Genomic DNA, 13,732 nt, shown 5'->3' on the forward strand with positions numbered 1-13,732 from the left:
CCCTGTCTGCAGCAGTGCCACAGCCCCGGCACACAGCTAGGGAAGAGCACAGCAGCTTAGGAAATGTGTTTCCAAATCTCTGTGAGATTGTGGCAAGGAAGAAACAAAACCAATTCATATTGCTCCTTAATTGGAACTGACATTAGAGCAAACATACCCATTTAAACTACATGTAAAATGCTTCAGTTTGAATACTGTTGACTGGAAAGATAACAAATGGTAGCAAATTATTTTCACCTGCTTAAAACAAAGTAATTAATAGTACTTTGGTTATCTTACCTGGAAAGCCAGGCTCTGCTGAGAGCTGTTAAAGCCAAGTGTGAAAACAGTTTGCATGAAAAATAATTAGAGCTATGACCTGAGTGATCCTCTAAAACATCCCGAAGGAGGCCTCAAGTCAGTGCTGTAAGAAACGATTCTTCCCTATCTCCTTCTTCTTAACTTTGTCCTACCTGGCTCCTAAACACACCCAGTTCCCGTGTCCTTCACTGCTGCTGCTGCTCCCTGCCCTGTGCCTGTGGGCTCTGCAGCCTCCCCCCTGAACCTAGGCAGAAGCAAAGCTTTGCCCGCTCCATCACTCCTCCCAGAATCCCTGCATGAATTACTCCCATTGCTCCAGCTACTGAGGACCATGCCCTCCTGCCCAGAAATAGCATTTCTAATACCCTTTTTAAACAGTGCTCCTCTTCAGTCAGTCCCTATCTTGGCAGTGCCCCAGCACCTCTCCACACAAATTCCCGTTTTTTGACCCAAGCACGCATACAAACAAAGACATTGTTAGAAAAGTGCCTATGCAATTAATCATTTGTTTCGTACACCCACATTCAGTATATACTGAATTCAGTGATCAAAGAATTGAAAATATTTTTGTAATTAATCATTATACATAACAAAAATCAAGAAAAACAGAACACTGTGCAGCTGCCAAACAACAGGAATATAGAATTGAACAAGAATCCCATATTCAGTAATGGGTTTCATACAGAATCAAAGGTGTTTTCTATTTATTCTCCTAATGACTTACAAACAACTAATTATTTGGCTTTTCCAGGTTTTCCTACCTGTGCACTCTCCTCCAAGCAGCTCCCTCAGCACAGCAGGTGTAGTGCCCAAATCAGAAAGCTTACCAGGACGGGGGCTCCCTCAAAGCAGTCCATCTCCACTGAGCAGCTGTGGTACTCACAGAGTCAAATCCTGATTCATATTACTCAAAATCTGGAAATGCATACTATTTATTTATTTATTTTTAAATAGAAAAAAAAAAAGAAAATGAGATGACACTTGGAGAGAAAAGTTTTGCAGAATTTGAGTTTTGGCTGGAGTCGAACTCCCTGTCACTGAACTGCCCACCAGTGCCATCACTCATTCCTGAGCAAATGTAACCCTGCACCCGACTTGTGTGACAGCAAAACCTGGCAGCGGGGAGAAAAGTGACATGGCACTGAAGATTGTTAAGCTGAAACTAGCCCAGGCCATGAATGACAAGGTTGCAATGAATATAACCTCGCTGTGTTAGAGGAACAGGTCACAGTTTTATTTTAAACAGCACTCAGTATCACACTTACTGCTCCATTTGCTCTTCCAAGGAAGCACAGCTACCAAAGAGACTGAACAAGCATGTCTGCAGCTGGTGGGTAACTGGATTTGGGAGCAGAGAGGAGGCTTATGGAGCTCCTGCCCCAATGCTATGGGCAAGATGAAAGCTGTACAAATGGGAATGTGTAGGGTGGTCAGCTGTGGGCCATTTCTGGCAAGATCCAGCGCCAGGAGGGTGGCACTGTCCTGCTTCCCCAAAGGAGATGAAACTTGTATCAGAAAGTCCAAAAGGTGACTGCTCAAGGGTCGAGAAAGGTCAATAGGGACACTCTTACTACTAGACATTGGTACACACATAAAAGACATTTTAGACAGCATTCCCCCAGTGCTTTAGAATTTGGCATAGCAGCCAAATAGAAGAATAATACCATGTTAAACCGAGGGGCTCTTGACATTAAAAAGATGCATGGCCTTCGAATGCTTTCACAGAGAATGTGTGTGTGTGTGTGTTTGTTGGTCTACCTAGGTGCCCAGGAGATGCCTGCTGGAAAGCAGAAGAGGCTCTGTGCATGTGCACAGTGATCACCGCATTCATCCCTCCCACGTGGGAAGCCGGAATTAGCTCAGCACCGAGCACAGGCACAGCCACGGCACTGCTGGGGTGCTTCCCCAGCTGAAAGGAACTGCCCTCCTCTTCTCCAGTTTTGCCTGCTCCAACTCTTTGGCTAGGAGCTGCAAGTAACAAACATCTTAATAGAAAAATCAAGAATGTTCATGAAGTGCAAAGAAGCTAAATTCACCGGAAAATTTATTCATGCTGTATAATTCTGTAATACCGAGTGTCTACCAAAATTATGTTTGGAGCTGCGTGGTTAAACAGCACCTTTTCACTGCAATCAAATTTTTTTTTTTTTTTTTTTTTTCCCAGAAAGCCTTGATTTCAAATATCTTGAAAATGTTTAACAGCTGATATTAGTAAGAGCACAGATTTAATATAAAGCTCTTTATTTCACAGGCATGATAAGCATCATGACAAGTGGTGTAACTATGGCAACTATTTTTTTTTCCCCCCTCTTTTCCACTGAACCACAAGAACAGAAGTCTCGCTTGACGCAGTGCCAGACTTCCCCCAGGTAAGCCCCAGTGCTCCAAAGTACCGAGCAGGAACCAAGCAGAACAGCAGACCCCAGGACTGGAGCCCCTTTCTTTTTTATTTTGCATCTCAGTTGTGTTTCACGGGCATTTACATGTGTTTAGACATTAACCTAGTGCTCTTCCTTTTTTTTTTGTAGTATGGCCAGAAAGCAAAAACTTTCTTTTTTATCTATTTTTTACTTTACTGTCAGACAGAGAGTTCAAAACCAACAAACTCACCCTGAACTCAAAATACCTATTTTCAGGAATAAAAGGATGTTCTCTTCTTTAATGTATCAACATGCGCTGCTGGAAAGAGATGCACACGTTTCCTTTCCTGAAGCTAATAAAGAGCAAAAAATACTGGTATATTCCAGAGATGCTGGATCTGAAATTGGTGTGTATTTGCAATAAGAAAGAAACACTGAGAAAGATTCCTTGTGTGCTTTGTGATTTGTTCTGCTTACTGGTCCACCACAAAACACAAACACAACCAGGCCCCTGCTGCACAAATATATTCTCTGTTTGCTATCTGTGTCAACACAAAATAATATCTATTTTACAGCACTGTTTTGTGTCAGTGACAAATGAATGCTCAGCTGTATCTCACACTCTTTGTACTCATGTGCTCCTCCGGTTCATCAGCACTATCATTTCCAAGCGCTACACTGAAATTTTGTATTTGTTTCTTCTTCACAAGGATAACCAAAATATATTGAAGGCTTGAGTAAAATCACCAAAGATGCACAGCTGCACACAGGAACCTGCTTGGATAACATTATCTTTGTATTACGGAGGCAAACAAAGTGCCTGTGATGGCAGTTCCTTGAGTAGAGGAGCAGCAGCTATCACACAAACATGGCTAAACCGATGGGTGGGTGCTTGGATGTATTATTGGATATATATTTTGTATTCACAAATATTTATAACTAATATGAGCATCCCTGGCCATCTCAGACCCAAAGCATTATCCTCCATCCTGGATGACATGGTGCGAAGAAGTACAGAAAATCTGACACTGAATCAAAGTGACTAATTTCTTGCAACATAAACCAAAAAAAAAAACAACCCTGAAGGACTGTAAGTGTGGTCATCATGCCTTTTTTTTTTTTTTTTTTCTCCCCCCACAGGGAATATGAGAAAGCGAGCTGCTCGCATCAGATAGGCTTGTGGGGACTTTTGTTGACTGAAGTTCGCTACCACATATGTTCAATCCTGTTACTTCAGCAACAGCTATGAATAGACCTCCTCTTACACCTGAGGGGAAAACAATTTAAGTCACTCATTTAATACAGGTTTTGCACCTAACCTTATCATCTGTATAGATTTCATCGCAAATGTAAGTCACTCACTTCCAAACCAGATGTTAGATGTCCTTAAAATAATTCATATCACTGTCCTTCACTCCCCGCAGTCTGTGACAGCTGCTGTGGTGCTGATGGCTGCAAACCATTTCACAGGAACAGAGGCAGAGCTGCTTCGTGGATGTCTGAATTCAGCACAGAATTTTTTAAGGAGAATAAAGAGAGGAAAATATCTTGCCTTGACAAACAGGAGGGTAAAATGGGTATCTCAAGGAATGTGTTATTGGCTGCCATTGGCCAGAGCCGAGCATAACGTCTGTGAGTGAAGAAATCCCTCACTGGCATCGCTGAGCTGAAGGTAACTGAATTACACCAGAGAATGGCCACCGAGCATCAAATTTAAGCTCAACTGTTGCACTTCACAGTCCATTAGAAATATTTTCTTTCCCAGAGTATTGCTTCTCAAGCATTCACTGAAGGCTTTTCCTTCCAGTCCTCTCTGCATAACAGGCCTGGGTATTTGAACTGCACTGAGGCCATTTAGCGGAGGCATTACAGCTAGATGGGGAGCACTCAGGGCTGACAGAAGGTGCGTTCCCTCAGAAATAGACTGGCCACGTCAGACAGTGAAGGCTGCTCGTGTATATAACCATTGATATTGACAATAACTGATTGTAATAACCACAAATTAAAATGTCTGCAACACTGATTTATAGCACTCAAAAATCACAAATTACAAATGAGATCAAGAAAGTCTGCAAAGGTTCTAAACTGGAAATTCTCAAATTTAGTTTCCCTACTATCTCAGAAGCTACAGCAGAGTGCAAAGCCTAGCATATACTTAGCTGTTCTCTCCTAAAATCCAGCTACTTCCAGTCAAACTACCCCCACTTTCCTCTGCAGTAGCCAGACAGCATAGTCCATCTGTCCTAGTAAGTCTTCATTGGGCTTGGAAGGTTCCTTACATCTAGTCGGGTTTTGCACCTGAGGTTACAAATCATGGCTGCTCTTGGGGAAACCTTTGTTACAATTGTAGTAGAAATAACTGTTAGAAGAGTGCACATCCCAAAAACTGCAAAATGCACTTGCAATGCTTCCCATTGCTTGGGTAGGGGAGGAAAAAAAATAGGACCCCAAAATACTGCAATGTCCTAGTCTGGGGCAATTCCAGTGATTTTAGTGAAATTAAGCTGTGAATGTCAAGTCTTTCATAATCCTCTATCCCTTTTTTTGAGACATCTCATTAACACAGAGAAGGATGTGAGTGTATGCAAGAGACTACAGCAAGCTACCATGTGAGAGCAGCATCAAGGTAGTCCTGCCAAAGTGATATTTACCCTACTCGGGAGGAGATTCATTATAAATATATGGAAGACACGAGAGCCAAAAGTCTGTCTTCTCACTGATATTACAATTTATGAATTTGACAAATTCTCCCTGAGAGGATGTAAGGACTGATAAATTAGTCAAAGGGATAACTCAGCACTATTAAGAGTTTATTAGGCAAAAAAGTGACAGCAGGACTGTCCTTTAGGTATAACAATATATGTGCAAAATTTACAGCTCACTCTTCTTCCAAATTTTCTAGGAAAAATGATCACGGAAAAAGACAGAGAAAAAACAGAACAGAAGATGAATACTAATACTAACAAGCTAATTAATTCCCATTTTTGTCTCACGTACCTAGCTACCTAAATTTTAATAATCAATGCACCTACAGTCATGAATTTTATCTATTTTAACTAGAATTGTTCAAACCTTACACTATAAGTTGATCATTTAAGTACATAAAGAATTCATTTTTTTTTTTTTTTTTTTTTAATGGAAACAGTCTGACTCTTCCCTGCCTGTTTACAAGTCTTGTATCATAAAAGTCACAGAAGGTGTGAGACAGTCTGCAATATAATTAACTCGGAAGCATGCACCTATGTGGATGTTTTAATGTGCATTACCAGAATTGGTTATTCTCAGACATCAGAGGAGAGCAGCCCACCCCTCGCACATTCAGACTGTGCCGTGCCTGGAGGCTGCCAGCTCCCCGGCGTCTCGTGGCATCCGCCAGCTCCTTATGGGCATGCACAGCTTCTCCAGCAAAATACCCTGGCCATATGATAATACCAATTAAAATAAATCTCCCAAGTAACTTGAGTCCAGCTATGCTTGAAGTCAAAAAGACAAAACGTGTCTTTCCCTGACCTACCTTCAGGTCTCCTTCAAGCAACAGTTGCACCAGATTTATTTCTGAGAGGTTTTAAATGAAACCTTTAAATAACACATACAGCTCTCAGCCATTACAAAGTGCTGTGATGGCTTAAGAAATATTCACTGTGATGGGTACCCTTTGAAACTTGAAACATCATGAGAAGAGTCTAACCTTGCACTGCTGAGGAGAGTGATTGCAAAATCGCATCACTCATGAGATGGTTGGGGAGAGAATAATTCCTGGCACAGTTTGGCTGCCGGGCAGTGGGATGCTGCCATGGATATATAAAACCTGAAAGAAAACATCAATTCAAATGGATACTGAGAGCTTGAGAAACTGCTAAAAATTACAATGCAAACTGAATGTGCAAGTGCAGACTGGGGTGGAGGGGTGGAAAAGGAGTCGTGTTCAAACTTGCAAAGCCAAGCTCAAGCAGAGGGGCCAACTTGTAACCCCCACCACGTTTCCATAGCTCAGAGCATCCACCTTTCCCCAAACCAGAGGAAACGGGGGAAGCCTGTGCTCTTCAAGGACTGAGCCTTCTCAGCAGGCAGGCTACAGAAAGCCGATTTTACCTGAAAAATTTGCTAATTAAGGAAGTTAATTCGTTCACACATTTTATGCCTGAGCCCCTCCCTATCATTTGAAATCGTTTCCCCGGGCAGAGTTTTGCAGCCCAGGTACCCCCAGCTGTGGGGGTACAGGGGGAGGTGCACAGGATGTTTGGAAGCATCTGTGCCATGCTTAGGAGAGGAGCGCGTTGTTGTTTGAAGAAATTCATGATAAATGTTTATTTTTCAGTAAGCTATTCCAAAATAAAAATAGATGCAGTGAAGACCTGTCAAAGTCTTTTGCTTATCAATTTTTGCTGCATATTCTCATTTCTTAGCAGTCTCCACTAAATAGAAAATCCTTCAAGTGAGGTTAAACACAGAGCACTATTTTTCGGGCTGAAACCAGCAGGATTTAAAATGAAAATGACATCTCAATCCAGAAAATAATGATTCGGTATCTCATACTTTAAGGTGGGACAAACTACAGAGCATCCTGCAGTTCGGACATGAAGCTTCAGAGAGCTGCCAGGTCCCCGAGGTGCTGCTGGCCAGAGCGGGTGGCCCCGCGCAGGGGGATTTCACGCTGGGGCGCAGAGGCACAGCACCCAGCCCAGCCGAGGCAAAGCTGTGGGAGCAGACAAAGGAAGAAAGGGAGCTGGTGGGACTGCATCACACCGATGTCATGGCTAAGATGGCTTGAGGTGCTGAAGCACTATCAGTATGATCTCGTTGCAAACGGCAACCAGTGCCCAGTAACCAACCAACCCCAAAACAAGGGGTGCTCTCAAGTCAGTCTCTCTGTGACTGCTTTCATAAATGCAATGACAGACTTCAGAGCACCAGGACCCATGGGTGCTGCTCTGGTCCTCCCCAGTGGGAAAAATGGGAGCCATGGTTTTCCTTGTCCTTCTTATGCCCACATGAATCCCAACACACCACGCAGCACTTGCACCATGTAGGGGAACTCCTGGAGCTGTGAGCACAGAGGCCTGCCGCCCCTGAACTAGCATGGTCCTTGCACATCCTGCCCTGAAGGCAGCAGAGAAGAGGAGCTGCCCTGTCCTGCCGGGCCGATGTGATCCATCTGCCCACGGTGAGCACCTCTGTGCTGGGATAAGCACTGGGCAAGGCTGCAGGAGCACAGCGCTCCGCGAGCTGGAGGGGTGAACCCAGGTCCTCCAGGTATCGCAGGCAATGCAGTCACCCGACTGCCTTTTCCTCCTGACCTGCAAGCATACTGCTTGGAGATGGATCAGGACAAGAGTGCTGCAGATATTTCTATGGTACACAACGTGACTGTAGTCCTGCAAATGCATTTGATGTTTCTTCGCCTTATTCAGGTAATGGACATTTTTTTTCCCTGACCCAGATACTATGTAGAATTTTTCAAGCCTTGTATTTTCATCAGCCTCAACAGTAAAGAATCCCTATTTGTCACTCACAGGAAACAGTTTAAAGGCATTATAAGTACACATGTCCATGCATCACATAGCAGAAATTGATATAGTCAAGCAGCAGCTATTTAAGCACTGTGCTCATACCTGCATGCAAATATGGTACTAGCAAAACAAATGTCAATTTACAACTAAGTTGATATTTTCCTGATATCATTGCTTTGCTTTTAATACAGTGTGTAGTTTCTTGCTGTTTTCATGTTTTACATTCCTGGAAGAACGAAACAGAACATAGCAAGCAGTGCCACAGAAATCATCCCAGTGGGAAAAGAGGTGCTCACGGGTGAGGAATGGAGAACTACACCTGATGCAGAAGAGCTCCAGAGTGGGCAAAACCATCACAAGCCCAAGTCATCCTCCACTGTAGCATTTTTCATAGTTCTGCATCAGGAAGATTTTAAAATTTGGGCAAAGAATCTGAATAGCCAATTGCTTTATATAGGACATGGATAATAAAATTATCTGTGTGCCTTTGCAGATACCAGTTCTGTATGTTATACAGCAATGTTATATTTATTTTCAGAAACATGTTAGCTCCTAGTGCTTTATATTTTAAACATTTTTTTAGTTTTATAAAAAAAAAAAGTGATTTCTCCCAAGATGTGCAGTCTCTTATATAGCCCACTTATTCTACTGATCTCCTTCCTTTAGCAATTTCATCTTCATGTAGTTGCTCTTTACTCTTTCACATTACATTTGCAATAATACTTTGAGTGGCCCCTTCTCCTCTCCAACTACTTTGTTATATTTCCCTCAACACCAGTCTCTGTCAACCTTTCTGACTTCAGCCCCTGGGTAAGTCAGGTCATTCTGATGCTCATAAAGAGCTTCACACCTTAAATAAGGCTTTCTGCCTGAGCTGTGCAAGTTAGAATAACAGGCATGATTCAAATACAATAAAAAGCAATTTGAACACTTCACAAGAACTCGAGCTGAATTGAAACTGGAGCTGTGGCAAATTACACCAGCTAAAGATATTAGTGCTTGGGATTTTTTTTCCCTGAGACTCAGAGACTCAATTCTAGCTACATTCCTACCTTTGCTGATACAAGTTCCCACCTATTAGGGATCAGCTAAACAAGGTTTGGAAGGCTGTATACAGCAATTTCCTCCAGCCCCAAGTGCACAGTACCATGGTATCCAGGCCAGTGCCTTTCACACCTGGCCAAAACCTCAAAGCAGTAGCAAAGCTGGATGAGCAGACACAATTACAGATATGAGAACTTGTTAATGGCTGTTGGTTATTTATCTCCAATATCCAACGCTTTATCATTCCCTTAATTTCACTAGAAAAACACTAGCTCTTGGCTGATGAAGTCACAAATACAAAATCAGCTCACACAATCACCACGTAGGCAGTCACAACACTTAGAAAAAGCCAGCACTCAAAAATTGTTCACTTATGCTTATTCAGAAGTGGTCACTGGGATCAGCCACAGGGAAAAAAATAAATAAAATAAAAAAGGAAAAATAGTTTGCAAACTTTTTTTGGAGCAATTTATAATTTTAGAGTAAAGAAGACTGCTCACACATTTGCATATGTTATTTTTACGCTGCCAGGCAACCCTGCTGGTAAGGCAGCTAGAAGTGACTCAGAAAGCATTTTGTTAGCTGTTAGATCTGATTGCCATAATTAAATTTTGATGATTTGTTTGTTCCTTTTTAAATTGTTATCAAATACCTACATCTTCAAAGGCTTCACTGGGATCCACCTCCACGGAGGGGATGCAGAGGATGGCCAGGCTCATTTCCCTGCAGCACAGGGGTTAAAATTGCCCAAGTCCTGGGCTTTCACTTTCCAAAGCAGGCCCTTCGTATGGGAGCTTTGGATAATGGATGTGAACAATTTTTAAGACAGATCCTTGTTTTGACACAGCTGCACTAATGCACATTCCTCATTTACTCATGTATATTATAATGATAATAATTATTTGAGAATAAAATGAAAAGAAGCTAGATTTTTTCCTTACCTTTTTGGAAAGCAGGCAAAAGCTATACAGTAGGTGGAAGAGTGTACCAAGTAACAGACTTTTGAACACTCTTTCTTACTGGTGGTATGCAGTCTACAGGAAAAGTAAATACATTGGTATGTATAATGCGTCTGTTCACAACAAACTCTTCAAATTTTGCCCTGTCACTGAGGCCATGATATTAATCTGACTGAAGAGATCGGATTAGAGCAGCGATAGTGGAAAGCTGAGAGACGCCAATACACAAAATTAGCTCTGGGCTGGAAATCAATGAACCAGGTCACAGAAGTTCAGGTACCTCTGAACATGGGAGCAGCTGCCCACAAAAGGGCAGGTCTGGTTGATTTGTTTTTTTCCTCTCCCTTTAACAAACTCTGGAGCATTTTGGTTTCAATTTAACACTCCCCAGTCCCTCCTTGTCCATGCATTCACTCTTGGGTTCCTCAGCATCACTGACAACCATTTCAGTTTTGTCTCTTGGAAGGATGGAACAGGCAATGCCATGTCAGTGGTGTTGAGGATCAGCACAAACAAATACACAAGCACAGCACGGGACTATTTGCAAAGCAGTGCCCATACATCTGCAGAGGTGTCTGCAGCCCACATACGCTATTCACAGCTTACTGATGATGAAGTCAGTGTCCATTCCCAGCACATGGAAAAAAAATGAGAACTGACATGCACTGTTCTTGTTGTCATGCTGGTCAGAGAGAGAGAAGCTTGCAGCACTCAGGAAAGCATGGTTTTAAAATGGAAACTTGCAAATGATTCCTGTTCTGTTTAGGAAAATGGGCAGGCAATGCACTCCACTCCTGAAAATAGAATCATCTGCCAAGTAATTTCTATGTAATGCTAAGGAAAGGAGAAAAAAATATCACCTTGAAGATGCCTGCATAGGTATTGAGCCCTCAGAGCACCTGCTAACTTAAAAGCCCACGGACTTATAATGCTACTGAAAATCAGACCCTTACAGCTATTCAGACCCTAAATTTCCTGGCAAGTACACAGGGTCACCAATCCTTTGCCACTTCTCAACAGATCTCAGCTAAACCCCCTGAATGTCCCCCCTCAAGGTGCCCTTCCTTTCCAGCTGTTTGTCACTTTGATGCCCTCAGTCTTGGCCAGAGATGCCGCATGCCTCCTCTTCACTACCATATACTAATGGGCATTGCTGCAACACTTGCCTTGATCTCAGAGCTTTATCAGCTCCAAGAAGAGCAAAATATGTGGGTGGACTTGTCCACAGCCACTCCCACAGGTGGTGAGACTGATAACAGGGATGGTGGGAGACAACCCTCCCCACACTGCCAAGCCCACCCCAATTTCTGCAGGCAAGCATCTGCCCAGAAGAGCCCCTTGCATGTCCAGTAGCTGGGCAGCTCTGGGCACTGCTGTTCCCTTCTCACCGATGCTTAAAGAGGGAAATGCCCATAAAACAAATGCCTGCCCAGGAAGGTCTGCTGGTCCAGCCCACAAGAAGTGCAACCACTGCTTTACCAAACAACAGCGATGCTGTTCTCCCTGTTGCTGTGTTTGGGAAAGCCGTGAATTAAAGCAAGTGGCTAAGGAGAAGGAGTAATTACATGTAAATCTCAATATAAGTTAAATATGGGTTGGAGTTTCAAATGTTTTCTTGGGCTCTGACCCTATTCTTGCAGCAGAAACAAACACAGAGCCTAGCAGTTGCTTTCGGTTCAGCTTCAGGCTTGATGAGAAGCATCTTCCCAAACACCGAGAAATTTGAGCAAGGCACACAAGAGCAGAATGAACTTGTTACACGGGCAGAAGCTGCTGTGCACCAAATTCTGTTCATCTTAATCTGCTGCAAAACATTTCAGATGCAGACATGTATTAGCAGAAAAAAGATGTTGAATGAGTAAAAGCATGCACATGCCAGATGGCAAGCTGGAATGATTAAGAGAGTTGTCACAAGGAGCACAGCTATAGATTGAGAAGCTTGGCCTTAATATATCCGATTCAGCATGGAAGCCCTCCCAGGTCAGGGCCGGGGAGCTCAGCTTGTGAAATTTCTCACTTTAAGGCATTCTAAAGCAAAAGCTGCAACCCCATGAGTCCCTGCTCCTGGTGGGCAGGATGTAAGGTCACTGCATTTCAAATGGGTTTCCTCCCACATTAGTACAGTTTCTTTTATACTTATTCTGCAACCTCAGTGCTTGAGCCCACACCTTTCTTAAGTGCTCAGCACCTTTTCTCCCAGCTCGGACCCCTGCCCACCAGCTGAGGCTCGCGTGCCCTGCTTCTACCCCGAGCTCAGCCCTGCTGCTGGGGCTCACCAGCTCCTGATGCCTCAGGTAATTGTCAGTCTGTCCAATTTTACGTGCAGATCTTCTATTCATTAGGAGGACTTTTCAAGCTAATACTAAAAAAAAAAAAAAACAATATAGGTTTTATGCAAGGCTGTTTTTCTGTAGAACCATCCACATTTTTCTTTTTTACTCTGTTTATAGGCCGTATAAGTGGGACAGGCTAGAAATTTGGGCTTAGTCACCAAATTCCCCAATGTTTGGAGGTACATGAATCCCATGCTGATAGCTCATTGTTAATCTGTTAGAAGATATGAAATATTTGTGTATTTTCAATAGAAATGGCAACTCCAGTCTCCAGTACCTGAGTAAGCCACGAACAGCAGCATCACCAGGAAATTCAACAGAAAATCAAACAAAAACCCAACTGCACTTTTATGCTTCCAAGGAAACACGTGGTAGCTAAGCCAGATCTGCAGCTAAGTTTGTTTCCACTGTGCTGGCGAGCCTCAGACTCATTGCTTAACTGCCCTCAATTAATTAACTTTCAGCCTAAGAGATTTCCAAGGAGCCTGTTGCAGAGCTGGCAGCCAGAGTGTGCCCAGCCCCGTGCAGGCCATGGCCAGCTCCCCGCCTCCTCTTATTGGCAAGGAGTTTAATACCAATTTCAAAAATATGCCAAAAATACATGTTTTTGTTTGTTTGCTTTGCAACCTTAAATATTAAAAAGCTCAGTATTTGGAGAAAGACATTTAAATTAATACGGTTGCATGTTTCCTGACTGGCTAAGTTTAACAAATGGGACTTTAGAGTCTTCCATGTAAGCCAAAGAGCTCACAGAAATCACTTTCCAGTCACGTACATCAATTTTGAAGCTGTGACGGCTTCCCTCCCAGTGGACTTTACACCAGCTTTACATCAGTGCTAACAAAACCAGGGCTGAAGGCTGGATCCTTAAGGCAGAAGCTTGCACACCACGGCAAGCGGGGGAATCTGCCCCTTACTGCTTTTACTGCCTCTTAAAAGAGCATTCTGGCATATAGTCCCTGGGCGAGAAAACGTTGTTTTGTAATAAATATGGGGTTTTAACTGAGCACTATTTCTTTTTAATAAAAACATCTCCTTCCCAGGGAAAAATCTGACTGCTTTGGGAGGAGGGGAGGAAAGTATTCTCAGAAGTCTGGAAACTGCAAATAAGATGCAGAACAGGAAAAAGAAATCAGAAGGGAAAACCAAGAATATGAAACTACCAAAAACCAGTTCCCACAGGGCAACACCTCTATTTCTACATCAAATGTTTCACGATCAGAACT

General features: G+C 43.0%; 1 protein-coding gene across 4 annotated transcripts in view; it reads right to left on the reverse strand.

The window, feature by feature from the left end:
- Positions 1–13,732, reverse strand: part of GRM7 (glutamate metabotropic receptor 7) — a 263,150-nt gene that overhangs the window by 13,458 nt on the left and 235,960 nt on the right. For 2 of the 4 annotated variants that reach the window (XM_084530369.1, XM_084530365.1), the window contains one exon: positions 10,156–10,248. The exons of 1 other annotated variant lie outside the window; for it this stretch is intronic. In XM_084530369.1, coding sequence (XP_084386495.1) covers positions 10,178–10,248 — 71 coding nt within the window. In that variant the 3' untranslated portion in view covers positions 10,156–10,177. Of the gene's footprint in view, positions 1–10,155; positions 10,249–12,486; positions 12,536–13,732 lie in introns of those variants that run through there. One more of the 4 variants, XM_084530367.1, reaches the window with a different exon arrangement.

This window comes from Aythya ferina (genome assembly GCF_964211825.1).
Source record: "Aythya ferina genome assembly, chromosome: 10".
Lineage (NCBI taxonomy): Eukaryota > Metazoa > Chordata > Aves > Anseriformes > Anatidae > Aythya > Aythya ferina.